The following is a 19,480-nucleotide window of genomic DNA, read 5'->3' as shown; positions in this document are numbered from 1 at the left end:
GGGGGGGGGGGGGGGTGGGGGGGGGGGGGGGTGGGGGGGGGGGGGGGTGGGGGGGGGGGGGGGTGGGGGGGGGGGGGGGTGGGGGGGGGGGGGGGTGGGGGGGGGGGGGGGTGGGGGGGGGGGGGGGTGGGGGGGGGGGGGGGTGGGGGGGGGGGGGGGTGGGGGGGGGGGGGGGTGGGGGGGGGGGGGGGTGGGGGGGGGGGGGGGTGGGGGGGGGGGGGGGTGGGGGGGGGGGGGGGTGGGGGGGGGGGGGGGTGGGGGGGGGGGGGGGTGGGGGGGGGGGGGGGTGGGGGGGGGGGGGGGTGGGGGGGGGGGGGGGTGGGGGGGGGGGGGGGTGGGGGGGGGGGGGGGTGGGGGGGGGGGGGGGTGGGGGGGGGGGGGGGTGGGGGGGGGGGGGGGTGGGGGGGGGGGGGGGTGGGGGGGGGGGGGGGTGGGGGGGGGGGGGGGTGGGGGGGGGGGGGGGTGGGGGGGGGGGGGGGTGGGGGGGGGGGGGGGTGGGGGGGGGGGGGGGTGGGGGGGGGGGGGGGTGGGGGGGGGGGGGGGTGGGGGGGGGGGGGGGTGGGGGGGGGGGGGGGTGGGGGGGGGGGGGGGTGGGGGGGGGGGGGGGTGGGGGGGGGGGGGGGTGGGGGGGGGGGGGGGTGGGGGGGGGGGGGGGTGGGGGGGGGGGGGGGTGGGGGGGGGGGGGGGTGGGGGGGGGGGGGGGTGGGGGGGGGGGGGGGTGGGGGGGGGGGGGGGTGGGGGGGGGGGGGGGTGGGGGGGGGGGGGGGTGGGGGGGGGGGGGGGTGGGGGGGGGGGGGGGTGGGGGGGGGGGGGGGTGGGGGGGGGGGGGGGTGGGGGGGGGGGGGGGTGGGGGGGGGGGGGGGTGGGGGGGGGGGGGGGTGGGGGGGGGGGGGGGTGGGGGGGGGGGGGGGTGGGGGGGGGGGGGGGTGGGGGGGGGGGGGGGTGGGGGGGGGGGGGGGTGGGGGGGGGGGGGGGTGGGGGGGGGGGGGGGTGGGGGGGGGGGGGGGTGGGGGGGGGGGGGGGTGGGGGGGGGGGGGGGTGGGGGGGGGGGGGGGTGGGGGGGGGGGGGGGTGGGGGGGGGGGGGGGTGGGGGGGGGGGGGGGTGGGGGGGGGGGGGGGTGGGGGGGGGGGGGGGTGGGGGGGGGGGGGGGTGGGGGGGGGGGGGGGTGGGGGGGGGGGGGGGTGGGGGGGGGGGGGGGTGGGGGGGGGGGGGGGTGGGGGGGGGGGGGGGTGGGGGGGGGGGGGGGTGGGGGGGGGGGGGGGTGGGGGGGGGGGGGGGTGGGGGGGGGGGGGGGTGGGGGGGGGGGGGGGTGGGGGGGGGGGGGGGTGGGGGGGGGGGGGGGTGGGGGGGGGGGGGGGTGGGGGGGGGGGGGGGTGGGGGGGGGGGGGGGTGGGGGGGGGGGGGGGTGGGGGGGGGGGGGGGTGGGGGGGGGGGGGGGTGGGGGGGGGGGGGGGTGGGGGGGGGGGGGGGTGGGGGGGGGGGGGGGTGGGGGGGGGGGGGGGTGGGGGGGGGGGGGGGTGGGGGGGGGGGGGGGTGGGGGGGGGGGGGGGTGGGGGGGGGGGGGGGTGGGGGGGGGGGGGGGTGGGGGGGGGGGGGGGTGGGGGGGGGGGGGGGTGGGGGGGGGGGGGGGTGGGGGGGGGGGGGGGTGGGGGGGGGGGGGGGTGGGGGGGGGGGGGGGTGGGGGGGGGGGGGGGTGGGGGGGGGGGGGGGTGGGGGGGGGGGGGGGTGGGGGGGGGGGGGGGTGGGGGGGGGGGGGGGTGGGGGGGGGGGGGGGTGGGGGGGGGGGGGGGTGGGGGGGGGGGGGGGTGGGGGGGGGGGGGGGTGGGGGGGGGGGGGGGTGGGGGGGGGGGGGGGTGGGGGGGGGGGGGGGTGGGGGGGGGGGGGGGTGGGGGGGGGGGGGGGTGGGGGGGGGGGGGGGTGGGGGGGGGGGGGGGTGGGGGGGGGGGGGGGTGGGGGGGGGGGGGGGTGGGGGGGGGGGGGGGTGGGGGGGGGGGGGGGTGGGGGGGGGGGGGGGTGGGGGGGGGGGGGGGTGGGGGGGGGGGGGGGTGGGGGGGGGGGGGGGTGGGGGGGGGGGGGGGTGGGGGGGGGGGGGGGTGGGGGGGGGGGGGGGTGGGGGGGGGGGGGGGTGGGGGGGGGGGGGGGTGGGGGGGGGGGGGGGTGGGGGGGGGGGGGGGTGGGGGGGGGGGGGGGTGGGGGGGGGGGGGGGTGGGGGGGGGGGGGGGTGGGGGGGGGGGGGGGTGGGGGGGGGGGGGGGTGGGGGGGGGGGGGGGTGGGGGGGGGGGGGGGTGGGGGGGGGGGGGGGTGGGGGGGGGGGGGGGTGGGGGGGGGGGGGGGTGGGGGGGGGGGGGGGTGGGGGGGGGGGGGGGTGGGGGGGGGGGGGGGTGGGGGGGGGGGGGGGTGGGGGGGGGGGGGGGTGGGGGGGGGGGGGGGTGGGGGGGGGGGGGGGTGGGGGGGGGGGGGGGTGGGGGGGGGGGGGGGTGGGGGGGGGGGGGGGTGGGGGGGGGGGGGGGTGGGGGGGGGGGGGGGTGGGGGGGGGGGGGGGTGGGGGGGGGGGGGGGTGGGGGGGGGGGGGGGTGGGGGGGGGGGGGGGTGGGGGGGGGGGGGGGTGGGGGGGGGGGGGGGTGGGGGGGGGGGGGGGTGGGGGGGGGGGGGGGTGGGGGGGGGGGGGGGTGGGGGGGGGGGGGGGTGGGGGGGGGGGGGGGTGGGGGGGGGGGGGGGTGGGGGGGGGGGGGGGTGGGGGGGGGGGGGGGTGGGGGGGGGGGGGGGTGGGGGGGGGGGGGGGTGGGGGGGGGGGGGGGTGGGGGGGGGGGGGGGTGGGGGGGGGGGGGGGTGGGGGGGGGGGGGGGTGGGGGGGGGGGGGGGTGGGGGGGGGGGGGGGTGGGGGGGGGGGGGGGTGGGGGGGGGGGGGGGTGGGGGGGGGGGGGGGTGGGGGGGGGGGGGGGTGGGGGGGGGGGGGGGTGGGGGGGGGGGGGGGTGGGGGGGGGGGGGGGTGGGGGGGGGGGGGGGTGGGGGGGGGGGGGGGTGGGGGGGGGGGGGGGTGGGGGGGGGGGGGGGTGGGGGGGGGGGGGGGTGGGGGGGGGGGGGGGTGGGGGGGGGGGGGGGTGGGGGGGGGGGGGGGTGGGGGGGGGGGGGGGTGGGGGGGGGTGCCAAACTCCAGGCGGCCCCTGGAGCTTGGCACCCCGACCCCCAGGTTTACAAACAGCCTCAAGTGCGGGTGACTCGCTGCTCATTCCAAGCGGCCGGAGGGGACCATACCAATGCGGCAAAGGGGGGGGAGAGAAAGGCGGCGGAGCTTCAGGGCCGGATTGGAAGGGGACCGTGGGGGTGGGGGGCTCAGCCAGGGGCGGGTCGAGGGCGGATGGATGGCGCCCCCTCCCCCGCGGGCAGCACTTGGTCCGGCCCCCGGCTGGGCTCTGGCCATGCGTGAACTGGCCCCCTGTTTAAAAAGTTTGGGGACCCCTGCTTTAAAGTCACCCTAAAACAGCATCACTTCCAATGTTGTTTTAACTGGGGACCCCAGATTCTCCCTTTGAGGTGGATTGAAAAGGAGAATCTGGGCTCCCTAGTTTAAACACCATTGAAAGTGATGCTGTTGGGGGGTGGATTCCAGCATCACAGTGGCGGTCCATGCCCCCCCCCCCGCCCCCGCAAAACTCAGATTTTGCACCAGGCTCCATTTCCCCTAGCTACGCCTCTGCCTGGATGGGAGGGCAGAAGGGACTGCCTGCTGGGAGCCCAGCTTGGGGGGGGGGCAGGCAGGGCAGGGGAGTCTGCCATCACTGGCCTCGGAGAGCTGCTTTTATAAGCACTGAGGCTGGAGGCAGGGCCTGGCCACACCCCCACGGGTGGGTGGGGGCATGGCCACACCCCCGAACCCCCCTCATTAAAAATCTATACCTATGTCACTGGAAGGAAGGTGGGGAGCACAATTCTGTGTTTGGGTTCTGCTCCCTTCCAGTTGCTCCCGGGGGGAGATAGGGCAAGGGTGGGACTGGCCAGGCAGCAAGGAACATGGTGGGGCCAATCGGTATTGCCGCATTGGACTCGCCTCCACGCTTGACTTGATTAGAACTGAGTCTTGTATGGTGATTGGTTGGAAGTGAGTCATCACATGTTCTAAATCTTAGGCAATTATGTTTTAGGATTTAGATTTAACTTAAAAAAATTCTACTAGGACTAGTGGTTTCAGAAGCACCATCTTTCAACAAGTATTGGATCACAGATTCTTTATGGACAGAATCTCTAAACTGTGAAAGAGTCACCAATAATTATCTTCGAAGGTCATTAAAAAAGGGGACGCTCTAAAATTATATAGTGTATTGCATCAGGTTTATTCAGACTGCATAGGCAAAGTCTCTCCTGAAAAGGAATTTGTTGGCACCTCCCAGGCAGTGCAACTGAGGGGAAGGCATTTAGACCAGCTAACATAAAGACACCATGGTTAAAGGAAGAGTCTAGGTCAGGGGTAGGGAACCTGCGGCTATTCTGCCCTTGCACTGCGGCTCCACGAGCTGAGCCGCCGGCTTCATTCTTGCCTGCCCTCCAGGCAGCAGGGTGAGCGCACCAACTGCCTGTGGCCGGCTGAGCAGTGCCGCGGGCTTCCCCTCTCGCCCACCCCGTTCGAGCGGGGCGGGCGCTTTCCCGGCGGCTGGCAAGGCCAAGCCGTTGGCCCCATCCTTGCCTGCCCTGCAGGCAGCAGGGTGGGCGCACCCATTCGCTTCTCAGAATGAGTGGAGTAAAAGGTAAAAAAAACCCAATATATACAGTGTTATCTTTATTTTAAATGTCAGAAATTATTTGCGGCTCCAAGTGTTTTCTTTTCCTGTGGAAAACGGGTCCAAATGGCTCTTTGAGTGTTAAAGGTTCCCTACCCCTGGTCTAGGTTGTAGAAAAAGTGAGGCATCGTTCCATGATGGTTTTGTTAGCCCAGAGTAGCAGATGAACACACAAAGGGCTGAAGAGGACATAGTTTTTGAAATTCATGATCCAAAAGTCTCTTCTTAATAATATGAAAGATGTGCAATTCATTTGATAAAAAGAGGATATTGATTTCAATCCCAGTTTGTTTGAGTTTCAGGGTGATTGCGGAGGATCATGTAGAACTGAGGTCCTTCCGCACATGCAGAATAGTGCACTTTCAATCCACTTTCAATGCACTTTGCAGCTGGATTTTACTGTACGGAGTGGATTGAAAGTGCATTATTCTGCATGTGCGGAAGGGGCCAGAGTGAATCTCTCATTAAACGAGTTAGAAGCTTGTTCTGGAATTGTAACGAACTAGCAAAGTCCAGGCCAAAGTAACCGTTCTCAGTTCTTTATTGTCCTGGCAGTCATACAGGCAATGCAAAGTCTGAGAGCCTCAGACCTCTGATAGTAGATTTTACACAGTAGCATTTCACGTTCCCACCAATACAGAATAAACAAAGCAAATACTCAAAGCAATACAGAATAAACAAAGCATAGTTTCACACAGGCAAGTAGAGATAACTTACAAGCAAAAATCCCCATCCCAGGCAGAAAGCCAGAAGCAGCCTGCGGCCACCTCCCAAGGACAGATCACACACTAACCACATCCTGACATTCCGCCCCTCTTAAGATTCCCCTCCCCCCGGCTTGTGAGGGAAAGCTTTATGAAATGCAGTAACTAAGGTAGGGGCGTGAACATCCGAAGCATTGACTCACTGATTATGACCAGTGGGAAACCCCACCCATGAAACAAGATATTGTAAGGTGCATGCGGGAATCCAGGATAGCGTCGATCTCGTAATGCTTGTGGCCATCAGTCAAAACTGGCGGAGGACGTTCCGGAGGGCCGTGCCAGGCATCGAAATCTGGAGCCCGTTTGAGCAAACTGGAATGGAAGACAGGGTGAATATTGCTAAGAGACTTAGGCAACTCAAGTTTAGCAGTTACATTATTAATAACTTGTACAATTCTAAAAGGACCAATACATTTTTTTCCCAGTTTGGAATATTTATGAACATCATGGAGATTTTTTGTAAACAAATACACCCAATCATCAACATGCAAATGGAAATCACTCTGGTGTTTGTCTGCCTGAGTCTTTTGGGCTTCCTGAGCCTGGCGGAGAGCTATACCAATCGAGTCCCACCCCTTGACTATGGTTTGGATCCAGTCATTTAGTTCAGGGGGTTGCAAGGGATCGGAGCCCAACAGAGGGAACGTTGGGACAAAGCGTCTAGAAACAACTTCAAAGGGAGTTTTCTTGATGCTATTGTGCACCGCATTATTGTATGCATATTCCGCAAAAGGCAGTAAGTCAGCCCAATTATCCTGATGGTAATTGGTGTAGCAACGCAGGTATTGTTCCAATGTCTGATTGGTCCATTCTGACTGGCCATCAGGTTGCACGTGATATGGAGAAGACAACACGGGTTCAACTCCCAAAAGCATTAAGAAAGCCTTCCAAAACTTGGAGATAAACTGAGGACCTCTATCCGAAATTATCTTAGCAGGGGCAGAGTGCAAATGGTAGATATGTTGAATGAACATTCTCGCCAACTTGGGGGCTGAAGGGATGGTGGACCAAGGTATAAAATGAGCTTGTTTGGAAAACAAATCCACCACAACCCATAATACAGTACTGCCATGACTCTCGGGTAGGTCCGTTATAAAATCCATGGAAATAACTTGCCACGGATAGGAGGCAGGAGGAATGGGTTGTAATAAACTGTGGGATTTGCCAGGAATGGCCATGGCCTCTGCACATGTAGGACAGCCTTTGACTTATGTTTCAATATCTTTGCACATAGAACGCCACCAAAATTGGCGGCGCAGTAAATGAAGTGTTTTCAAAAGTCCGAACTGCCCCGCCTGTTTAGCATCATGCCCGGCAAGGAGTACCTGCTTACGTAGAGAAGGTGGAACGTCATCGGTAATTTTGATAGATGCTGCATTTTAATGGGGGTCGATTTTAACTTATAGAGCCATATTTAATAACTATTTAAAATTTTTGATTTTATTTGTGCTCTATCTATTTGTTTGTTCGCCGCCCTGAGCCCTTCGGGGGAGGGCGGTTTATAAATATAATAAATAACAATAACAACAACAACAACAACAACAACAACAACAATGGGGGGGGTACCCCCAAGTGCATGTCAGACCAAACATTCCCCTCTATGTGCTGACACCCAGCTTCTTTGGTTGCACCAGTTAAGACCAAAGAAGAAACATGACTTGTGGAGAAAGCGCACAAGGAAGGAGTAACTCACACTGGGCTCACACACAAACCTACAGTTTGCCTTCTGGGAGTTGCCGATGATGAAATGGAAATTCACACCATTGGAATATGGCACGTTCTTGACACTCACATGCACAAGTCTCCCTTAGACACTCAGTGGGCAGATGATATTTCCTGGGGTGTCAACTGTGTTCCCATTTTTTGTTTGTTGAGTCCATGGTCCTGGCTAGATTAAAAATCATGAATATCAAGAATGAGCCAGAGACAGTATGGATATTAGAAGAAAATAAATTGCTCTGCCTGGCTTAGATGCATTTTGCTTGAGAATCTTCTGAAGTTGTACTTTTGGGCTAGATGCCTTGTTACCTTCTGCATATAATTGTTGTGGCTGAAGAAAACTAAGGTCGAAAGTGTTTAACTTACCCAGGTTAGCACTACTATTTGATATTTACAGATGGCCAGCTTGTCTCCTGACATGACATCCAGCTGAACATCTGGCAATTAGAGTACTTCCAACTTTCTATGGCTGTTTCCGCATGAATGCGGAAGCGGCCGGGTCGGCATACTCGACGCCGACCCGACGACGCTGGGACCGTCTACACGGATGGTCCCAGAAAGAACCGGGGAGACGGCACCGCTGGGCGCCATCGCCCAGTCGCCTTACCTGCTCTCCGGCCCTCCGGCGTGTCGCCGGGGCCTGGGGACACGCCTCCCCTGCCCTGCACGCCTGCTTACGGGTCACAGAGCAGGGGACCATGTCCCCAGGCCCCGGCGACGCGCCGGAGGGCCGGAGAGCAGGTAAGGGAAGCGAGGGGGGGAAGCGCCGGGAAGCCGCTGCCGTTTGCACGGCAGCGGCTTCCAGCCAGCATTTCCCCAACAAGAGCGCTTCCCAGCGCTCTGGGAAAATGCCGGCATGGGGACGGGTGGGCGGCGCGAGGGCGGCGCGGTTGTGATGCAGCTGCGCGCCTCAGGGTGAATGTGGCGGCCTGGGGACGGCGCACATCTCCAGGTCGCCATATTCCCACGGCGCGGAAACGTATTTTATATTTTTTCATGCTTATGCATGGCCAATTTTGATATAACTAAGTGAAATCTGGCAACTGGAGTATTTATTTATTTATTATTTCACATTTATAGTCTGCCCTCCCCCGAAGGGCTCAGGGCGGCTTACAACCAGCAGATAACTAAAATCACAACATCAAATAGACAAGTTAGTAATTCAGCAACAGATTAAAACAGTAATAAAAGATGACGACAACCCACCCCCAACTACTGCAGCCAAGGCAATAGATGGAGCACAGCATCACCTCGGCTGGCCAGATGGAGAAGCTTGGGTGAACAGGGTTGTTTTGCAGGGCCTGCAGAAATCTTGCAGATCTCGCAGGACCCTAACTTCCTTAGGAAGCCTTTTCCACCAAATGAGAGGCCGGGCTGTAAAAGTCCTGGCCTTCGTAGAGGCCAGCCGGGTGGGTTTTGGGCCAGGGACCTCTAACAGATACTTCAAGCCTCTATCATCAGAGCAACAAGCAGCTTACTATTTGGATATTCAAATGTTTTGATGAAGGACAAGCATTCATTTCATCTCAGTTGATTTAATTCCTGGAAGTCTGCTTGATGCTTACAACTGAATTGAAAGCATTTCACTGAAGGGATATTATTTATACAGAGACTCATTACCTTTTGTGTATATTTTGGGGTCCCTTTTCTGTCTGTGAATGTTGTCCATGTATTGCATTATTTTCCATTGTTGATATTTGGGCTATTGGATATAGTGCTTTTAATCATTTCTGTTAAAGGTTATGGTTTAATTGCTGTTCTTTTGAACCAGGTAAATTAAAAATCATCCTCACTGGAGCACCTGCCTACCTATTCCCATTCCATTTTCGGACTCAACCAAGTTACTTTTAATTTTAAAAGAAATCACATATACCCTGCCCACAATTTTCACTCCACCCTCATCTAAATTGAATTCAAATTTCTTTATATGTTCTGCATATTTATAGAACAGATAAGGAAAATAAAATGTATCTTTGTCTAACACCTTTCCAATTGGAAACCATTCTGTTTCACCATATTCAGTCCTAATAGCAGTCTCTTGTCCAGAGTACAGGTGACACATTAAAATGAACAGATGCTGACATCCATTTTCTTTAAAACCAGTCATACCTTTCACGAGCCACTTAGTCAAAAGTTTTACTACAACCTGTGAAACACAAGCTGATTTTCTTTTGGAACTCTCCCCCTCCGGGGGAGGGCAGTATAAAAATGCAACAATAAATAAATAAATAAATATGCTCCAGTAACCAAAATAAATTTGCAGTTTGATTTCTAGTGCCCCTTCTGATTCTGAGTCCAGCTTGAACAAAAGTTATTTCTCGTTCTAAATATGACAACAGTCTCTGTTGTAAGATGTTGAGCATCACTTTACTCATCTGAGAAATTAATGTGATGGTCTAATAATTGCTGCAGCATTTAACACACACCTTCACCTCAGACAGCCCAATCCAAACCCATTGGTGATGGGATGCTATGCCGGTTCCCCAAAACTCCTTTGCCACTAGAAAATCCCATAGTGTTAGACATAGAAGAAGGAGGTGGAGGAGGAGGAGTTTGGATTTATAGCCCACCTTTCTCTCCTGTAAGGAGACTCAAGGTTGATCCTTTCCTCTTCCCACAATAGGCACCTTGTCAGTTGGTGGGGCTGAGAGAGTTCTGAAGAACTGTGACTAGAGGCATCCCAAACAAATGATACAAGGAAATTCTGGTCAATAATAAACAGGACAAACTACCCACAGGGACCATCCAGGGCAGATATCACCTTAGAGAGATGGGGTGAGTACTTCTCAAAAGTGTTTGCCGAAACCAATCCCACCCAAGCCAATGGTGACAGCGAAATCCCAGTGGGACCAAGCTGGGATCCAGTTACTTGTCAAGAGATCGTCCCCTTGATACAAAACCTAAAGTCAAACAAGGCCCAAGGCAGTGGTGCCATTATCCCCGAAATACTGAAAACAAACCCACTATGGTGGGCAAACTTGCTCGCTAATCTGTTTACAAGGATTAATGAAAAGGGGATAATGCCAAAGGCATGGACCTCCTGCGTGCTGGTCTCAATATTCAAAAAAGGCGACCAAAATGAACCAGCAAATTATCGACCCATTAGCCTGCTTTCTATCATAGGGAAGATTTATGCTAAACTTCTCCTGATCAGATTAGAGTCATGGGTCAAGCAAAACAACATCATTGGCCCCGAACAAGTGGGCTTCTTCAAGGGGAAATCAACATTAGACCAGGCCCATGTCCTGGCCCACTTAGCCAATAAATACTCTAAGAACAGTTCTACTAAATTAACTGTGGCCTTTTTGGACCTCAAGGGGGCATTTGATTCTGCAAACAGAGAAGCCCTTAATATCGATTCAAGACTCCTTTTTCTGATTAAACAACTGCACACCCAAAACTCATGCCAGGTGAAAGACCACAGGGAATTTCTGTCAAACTCAGTCCAGGTAAAAAAGGGGGTCAAACAAGGCTGTGTACTAGCCCCCTTATCTAACATCTTCTTGCATGATCTCCCTATAGCCCTGGCCCGGGTGGATGGGCACAGCCCTAAGATAGGCCCAAAGCATGTCCCTCTCTTGCTATTTGTGGATGATGCAGCCCTACTATCCCTTTCTCGTGTGGGTTTAACAAGACTCCTGCACAGTTTTGTAGACTTTTGTGAGACAAACGATCTGCAGGTGAACTATGACAAAACTAAGATTCTGGTTTTTGGAAAAAGCTGCAAAAAACAAATTTGAAAGATAAAGGGTCACCATATTGAGCAAGTTAAAATTTTTAAATATCTAGGTTTCTGGTTTAGTAACAACTTGTCATGGTCCACTCACCAAAAATATATATATTGGCTCGGGCCCAATCAAATGCTAATGTCACCAGGAGGTTCTATCATTCCAGGGGCAACCAATATATCCCCCCAGCTTTGCAAGTTTTCAAAGCAAGGGTGAGAACACAACTGCTTTATGGAGCTCCTATTTGGCTAACCCCCAGCAACAGTGCCATTAGATCATTCCATTCTAAATTTCTCCACAAATTATTTGACGTACCGAATTGCGTCCCATATGCAGTTCAATGTTTAGAATCTGGTCAATACTCCATAGACGCCACTATCTGGTGAAACATAATAAAATTCTGGCTGCATATCCATTACCAAAGCTCTGAAAATTCATTGACCCAACTCACCTTGAGCGAACTCCATCATTCTAAATGGTGTACAACAGTTCTAGCAAAGATCGGGGAATTGGGCTATGATAGTGACTCCTTGAATATGTTAACTTTCACTGAGTCATTTGCTCTTATCAAAGAGCGTCTACTAGCAACAGATTACCATCAATTGCAGAGTTTGGCCAATAAATCCTGTTCGCCAATGAATGTGGCAATTCCATTTCTACAGGGTAACCCAGCCAACTTGCAGCGCTTACTAACCCCACATATAGGAAAGCCTACATGATGGCTAGATTTAATATTATGCCATCCCCGCTCCATAGAGGAAGACTCAAGGGTCTACCGAGTGATAAGAGGCTTTGCCCCTGCAGTCCAGGGCAGCTGGACTCCATTTCGCACATCCTCCTCCACTGCCCATTTTATCAGAAACTAAGATCGTTATCACAGGTTATCGACTCTATGAAAACCCATACAGAGCTAGACAAAGTAACCATGCTTTTAAACTGCAATGATTTTAACTGTTGTCCACTGGTGTAATGCCCATTGGGCAAGGTGGGCAGCTGCCCAGGGCATCACCTTGTGAGGGGGCATCAAAATGCTGGGTTCGTTTTTGGGTATTTTAGTGGTTTTCCATTTTTGGCCTGCAGGGGGCACAGTTTTTAGGCTAGCGGCACCACAATTTCAGCGTATCATCAGGAGACTGTCCTTATGCTACTCCCCAAGTTTGGTGAGGTTTGGTTCAAGGAGTCCAAAGTTATGGACTCCCAAAGGGGTTGCCCCTATCCCCCATTGTTTCCAATGGGAGCTAATAGGAGATGGGGGCTACAGTTTTGAGAGTCCATAACTTTGGCCCCCCTGAACCAAACCTCACCAAACGTGGGGAGTAGCATAAGGACAGTCTCCTGATGATGTGCTGAAATTGTGGTGCTGATATGTCTAAAAATGCCCCCCTGCAGGCACCAATGTCCTGGTGCAAAAAAAATTGGTCGTGGTGGAGTGGCCGCCCATGGGGGGGGGGGGGATCCAACTCAGGTTTTGCCCAGGGCTACAGTTTGCCCAGGGCTGCCTCGTTATGCCCCTGCTGTTGTCTCATAGTCGCAAAATTCCTGGCTGAAGTCTGTAAACTGAACTCGTGATTCAATGTGAAGTTCAATTTTATAATTTTAACTGTATTATATACTGTTTGGTTTCATATGCCAATAAAGGCTTACTGAACTGACCTGCCAATTCCAGCGCATCAAGCTGCTATTAAAAGTACAAGAACAGCACAGGGTGTATTTTTTCTCTCTTTTATGACTGGCTGGCATTTTTTCCTACCTGCTGTTCCTGTTTCCTGTCCTCCGCCACCTTCCCTTGTCTGTGCCCTGCCCACGGCTCGGCTCAGCATGTTTGTTTTTCCACTTCAGCTCCATTTCAAGTGTTCGACCTTTTTTAAGCACAAAAAATAATAAAGGGACACCTTGAGCACACAGCCTACACTGGCAACGAAACTGCCAAAAGACCACAACTACCCAAAATTCTCCTGGGGGTTTCCAGGAAAGCCTGGACTCTTTCCAACAGAACTGACGTAGTGTTTCTAACACAGTTTATTTAAATGATAATTCCTACCACACAAGTATAAAAAGAGGGGGCCACGCTGAGCAATCTGTTCACTATAATGTGCTAACCTACCTCTAAAGCTGGCGGAGATTAATTCCATCTACCACATAGGGGCAAAAGCAAGACGAAGTCATAAAGGAATGTAATTTCTCCATCACACTTACTGTGTTGTCGCCTGATTCAGTGCTCCAGGGCAGTTCATTTGGCAACTTCCCAACTGATCCCTCCGGCTATTGGCTTCATATCAGTTGGATCTGCAGCAGTTAACGTGATATTGTTTAACTTCGCATTGTGGAAACTCCACACCCTTCCACTACCACTCATGAAACCTCTGTTAATATGACATGAAATTTCCCTCCCTCGTGCTCAAGTCAGGAGTTAACCAAGACGAGGGGTAGGGAACCTGCGGCTTGAGAGCCGCATGCGGCTCTTCTGCCCTTGCACTGTGGCTCCACGAGCTGAGCCGCCGGCCCCATCTTTGCCCGCCCTGCAGGCAGCAGGGCGGGCGCACCAACTGCCCACAGTTGGCTGGGCCGCGCCATGGGCTTCCCCTCTCGCCCGCCCCGTTGGAGTGGGGCGGGCGCTTTCCCGGCAGCCGGCAAGGCCGAGCCGCCGGCTTCATCCTTGCTCGCCCTGCAGGCAGCAGGGCAGGCGCATCCATGCACTTCTCAGAATGAGCGGAGTAAAAGGTGAAAAAAACCCCCTATATATATAGTGTTATCTTTAGTTTAAATGTCAAAAATTATTTGCGGCTCCAAGTGTTTTCTTTTCCCATGGAAAATGGGTCCAAATGGCTCTTTGAGTGTTAAAGGTTCCCTACCCCTGACCAAGACAGTAGAATTGCTAACTTCTGGTTGGGAAATTCCTGGAAATATGGGCGTGGAGCCTGGGGAGGATATTTCCCCAACCAAAGAGGGTCATTGCGTCCCACCATTTTGGGTAACAGTAGGGACCAGCCATTTTCTCCAGAGATCAGCTGTAATTACAGGTGATCAGGGCTGAAGCGAGGGGAACTGCCCGGGGCATGTGTGTACCCCATGCCCCTGCCACGCCCCCTCCTGCCCCACCACACCCAGGAACGCCCAGGAACGCCCGCTGCATCATGCACACCAAAGCCCCTTTGGCACTACGCCACTGCAGGAGACTCCGCCAGAAGGTTGTGCAAGTTTGGCAACACATTTCAACAATCAATTTTTATCCGTCAAAGCAATTTGTATTGATATAATAAAATCTGCCACAGTGAAGTAGCACATTTTTACAGTTCTGTCGGAATAGTCGTACATCTAAACATAAGTCTAAATATGCTGTGTGGCCTCTTTAAAAACTATATCTGTCGGCTTGTTTTCTTGACAGGAGCTTTCTTTGGAATGCTCTTGAAGACATGACTCCTCAAAGTCACTAAGAAAAGAACAAAGTCTCTGCAGTGTCACAAGATGTGGGGTGGGGGGAGATTGTCTACAACTTCCTACACACATCATAGCTCATCATCCCACTCACAGAGTCAAAAAGCAGTGTACCAAATGAAATGTCTAGACAGACAGCTCTGTAATGTCTACAGTTCTTAAATCTGCTGTGATTTCTCCAAAGTTCTACCTTCCCACATGTACCTGTCTACATGTTATTCAGTCTAGGAATCCCAACCTCCTGGTGGGATCTGGCAGTCCCATGGAATGACATCTTAACTTGCAGAAGATCGATGTTTTGACAATGTACTCCACAGATGTCCATCTCCTGGCCAGGCCCCATCCCAAATCTCCAGAAGTTTCCCAAACTGGATCTGGTGGCCTTACCTCCATCCCCCACCAATGCCCAGAGGAGACCTGGAAACCCTATTTCTGTCACATTTTACCCTATTCTTCTGACAAGGATCTCATTGTGTCTTCCATGTTTCTCATCTTCCCAGCAGTGGCGTAGGAGGTTAAGAGCTTGTGTATCTAATCTGAAGGAACCGGGTTTGATTCCCAGCTCTGCCGCCTGAGCTGTGGAGGCTTATCTGGGGAATTCAGATTAGCCTGTGCACTCCCACACACGCCAGCTGGGTGACCTTGGGCTAGTCACAGGTTTTCAGAGCTCTCTCAGCCCCACCTACCTCACAGGGTGTTTGTTGTGAGGGGGGAAGGGCAAGGAGATTATAAACCCCTGCAGGAGAGAAAGGAGGGATATAAATCCAAACTCTTCCTCCTCTTCATTCTCATATCAACACTGCAAAGTAGGGTAGGCTGACAGAAGCCCAAAGGATGCACAATGAGCTTCATGGCTGAGTAGTGACTGAACCCCCATCTTCCCAGCCCTGAAGTCCAACATAAGTCATGTATGTTCTACCAGAGTGCAAGAGGGAAGTAACTACTAGAGGGAATTCTCATTCATCCAGATGAGTGGCTCTTCACAAGTTCATCCTAAAATGACACAGGAGAGAGAAACAAGGGGGGGGGGGTAAAACCACAGAAAGGTAATAGTCCCACTCTGTCTACTGTCCGCACGCTACACAGTAGATACTACTAGACAATATCTCATTGCCTGAATAGATTTTAATTGGTTGGTGTCTCAATGCACTGGCTGAAGATTAAGAGTAATAAAGGGGGAATGTGTATGTTATCTTCGGGGGGCAGAGAGAATGGAAGAGAATTGAAAAGCTTTGGGGACAAAATAGTAATTTCCCATTACGTCATCAGTGCTTACTACCATTGATGTTTCTTCAATACTTAGAAAAATATGGGTATGGATTTAAATGTGAAGCTCTCAGACTAATCTATTGGTTGTTGCTTTTTAAATAGTTTACAGACTTGGAATTTAATGTCGTAAGACGCATCTGGAAGAGATGGTTTTAACTGATTGCATGAGTCACTCACCAGAAATGCACTCCAATCAAAGAGCTGCAAACCACCAGTGAATCTATCTTTTTGTTGAGCTGTGTCTGGGCACTAAGCAACATTGATGTCTTTCTGACAAAGCTCCAGGGATAGCTCAGGGGACAGATGAATGTCAAAGGCAGGATGGTGGTCTACAGATGGTGGTCAGGACTCAGAGACATAGCTGGTCTTGGACTCGAGGTATGACAGGCAAGTTTTGCATAACTTTGGTTGCCCATAATAAAATGCATTGGGGGGAAAGACAACTTGGTATAGCCCAGTCTTATCAGATCTGAAAAGCTAAGCAGAGTCGGCATGTAGATGGGAGGGAGTGGTAAACCACCTCTGCTTCTGATGTCACCATACATCAATAGCTACTTGATGACACATACATACATACCTAATTATAATACCTTTTAATTAGGTGGTTCCCAAAGTGGGTGATACCACCTCCTGCGGGTGTGGGATTATATAGGGGTGGCTAAGAGGCAAGGGCATGGCACGAGGGGTGCTGGAGGTGAGCCCCTAAAACCACATTGATCAGTTATTTATGACTGACCAAGATACGGTACAGGGCTGGTAAATGGCACCCTAGGTTTCTGCTTCCACATAGTGCTGAAATCTGGTGGAAAATCTTCCACTGGAAAATCTTTCAGTGGAAAAGAGTATAAGATGCAGTGGAAAAGAGTATAAGATTAAAGTGTGGTCAGCTGTGATGCGGCCGTAGAGAAAACAGTATGCTTCCGCATTGGAAAATAGTCCTGAATGAATATGAGAATTCAGTTTCAATAAGCCTTTATTGGCATACAGAACATACAATATAAATACAGTTAAAATTACTAGATAAAACTTCACACTGGATCATAAGTTCAGCTCGCAAACCGCAGCCAGAAACTTTGCCACTGCGAGACAACAGTCGAGGTCATTGCAGTTTAAGAGCATATTGACTTTATCAAGCTCTGTCAGGGTTTTCATAGAGTCAATGATTGGTACTAATAAGCTGGATCTTGGTTTCTGGTAAAGTGGGCAGTGGAGGAGAATGTGCGCAATGGAATCCAACTGCCCTGGGCTGCAGGGCAAAGCCTCTTATCAAGCTTGGTAGGTGGACCCTCTGAGTCTTCCTCTCTCTCTATGGTTTTGCTGATGGCATAATATTAAACCTAGCCAGCATGTAGGCTCTCCTATATATAGGGTTGGTAAGCGCTGCGATATAGTAGGCTGGGTTTCCCTGCACAAATGGAATTGCCACGTTCATTGGCGAGCAGGATTTGTTGGCCAACCTCTGCAGTTGTTGATAATCCATTGCTAGTAGCCGCTCTTTGATGAGGACAAATGTCTCAGTACTGGTTAGCATGTTCAGAGAGTCACTATCATAGCCCAATTCCGAATATGAGAATTATAATTCATTATTAACCACTGCCTTTGTCAAAACCATTATTTTGTGGATTATTTAACATGGTACTTTGATACAAGAGCATTTATAGTGCATTGAGTGACTATCACCAACACTTGCTTTTTTCAAACTGCATCATACTTTTCCTTGGCAAAGTGGCTGACGGCACAGCAAAGGCTGCTAGCGCCGAGGAGGATTCGGGAGGAGGAGGACAGGAGAGAGGTGGAGGAGGAGGCACAGGCAGTGGAGGAGATGCAAAGGATGAAGTGGAATATCCAGGGAGCCTCCTGCTCACTTGCATGCTGAGCACCACCTCTGTGGGCCTCAAGTGCTTCTCCCTGGGCACCAAACCGAAGGGGAAGCTCTTCCACCTCATCACTGGCACCTTCTACTCTATAAACCAAAAACCTTATATAAACTTCTCTGTATTACCATCTTATATTAAAGTTGTCAATTTTGCCATTTTTGAGTATTCTGTAACTTTCAATACCCAGTCTGCCTTTGTCTGTATTGTATTATCTCTCCATTTCTGTGCATACAATGACCGTGCTGCAGTTGGCAGGTACATGGATTTATGATATCATCTCCCAATTATTCCAATTAAAAAAAACTTCTGGTTTTCCCCCACAGTTGTTGTTTTCAAAATCTTTTGTATTTCTTTTAGTATCATGTCCCAAAAGGATTTGGCCTCTCTACACAACCATCACATATACCACCTGAACAGAGCAACAGGCCTTGTGGCCCCTCAAAGTGGCCCCTCAAAGTCATCCCATCCGTGGCAACTCTGCCACTGGTGCTCCACCCCCCCCCAACCCACCCATCCCCAGCAGGAGTCCAGGGTTCATCCCAGAAGCCAAGACAGGCAATGGGCTTCTGGCATCCCTCCTACATCTTCAATATGCCATAAATTAGCTATTTGATTTTCTTTTACAAGTGTTATGGAGTATTTTCCAATATTCCCAATCAATACTCACAAACGCAGCAGTCAGCAGTAAGCAGTTTATTCAGGAACACGTCTATAGAGGTGGAGAATGCCAACCGTATCAGGGTGTGGCACTCTGAAGTCTGCATTGCAGTGCAGCTCAATTTAAAGCATCCTCTCTCTGTCTCTTGAACCAATCCTAAGACACCACATGGCTCCTAGGGCTGACTCAAGGCTCACAATCTTCCTAAAAAGGCAGTATTACAAATTTTGCTAACCCACCCCAAAAATCCCCGTATCTTGTTTTTCTGTTAGGTTCACCAGCTTAAGCAACAGGTTATTGAGTAAGGTTATTTCCAGCTAAAAGCAACGGTACTTTCCATGTAACGGTAACTTTGTACTAATGTACCCGTGAATAATCCTCACACGATGGTGCCGGTTCCCTTTTCTTTGCACGCAGGCACACTACTTCTTCTTTCCATGCAAGCTAGAAGCATCCGGTTTAATAAACATCCTGAAATAGCTAGGGCAAAGTTTGAACTTATATCTGAAGCATATTTGAAGCATTTTTCTTAACACCACCCAAGCATATAGCATATAGTCTGCATATATATCTGAAAACCTCACAACTTATCAATATATTCCCATAACACAAGCCACACTTGTCTCTATGGACACAGGTTGAATGCTCATGTTATAGTGTCACAATAGTGCCACAATAGTGCCAAATCAACTGATTTGTGGATACTGCAGTGAGGCAACTATCCAAGACTAGGGGACGGGGGTAAAGCTTTGTGTGTGGAAAAAACATGGCCTTAGTAAAAAAAAATGAGAGCGGAGAGCAGAAGGCAGGGTTGACCTGGTGAAGGCTCCACTGAATTACAGCTGTGTTTTGAATCCAAACAGTCATCAATTCCCCCCTCTGCCATTAAATAAAAATCAGTTTGGTGGCTGCACAGAGCCCATCATGAACTCCTAGTAATAGGGAAAAGAAGATTGTATGTGCAAGCAACAGAAATGCTAGCACTTATGCCAGAAGGATTTTCTGTCCTCTGTAGAAGATGCATAGTACCTGTCCCCATACAGTGTGAGAATCAATCATAAGAACAAAAGCAGAGCATTGTAAAATCACCATCCTTAAAAAAAATTAAAATGTTCATTAAAACATAACTATATAAAACCAGTAAAACTGACAAAAATAAGCACTGAGAACAAAACTTAGCTTAATTACAATTCAGCATTCTGTTTCCCATAAACATATGTTTCTAGGAAGCCCATAAACAGGACATGAAATTAA

At 53.7% G+C, this 19,480-nt stretch overlaps 1 protein-coding gene across 1 annotated transcript in view; it reads right to left on the bottom strand.

The window, feature by feature from the left end:
* Nucleotides 1-17,637, bottom strand: part of TAC3 (tachykinin precursor 3) — a 49,232-nt gene extending 31,595 nt beyond the window's left edge. Inside the window, exon 1 of the mRNA XM_048487478.1 lies at nt 17,557-17,637. Coding sequence (XP_048343435.1) covers nt 17,557-17,637 — 81 coding nt within the window. The remainder of the gene's footprint in view (nt 1-17,556) is intronic.
* Nucleotides 17,638-19,480: the final 1,843 nt, after the last annotated feature.

Source organism: Sphaerodactylus townsendi, linkage group LG03 (genome assembly GCF_021028975.2).
Source record: "Sphaerodactylus townsendi isolate TG3544 linkage group LG03, MPM_Stown_v2.3, whole genome shotgun sequence".
Lineage (NCBI taxonomy): Eukaryota > Metazoa > Chordata > Lepidosauria > Squamata > Sphaerodactylidae > Sphaerodactylus > Sphaerodactylus townsendi.
Note: the sequence above shows the minus strand (reverse complement) of the source record. Positions and strands in the feature narration are given on the sequence as shown.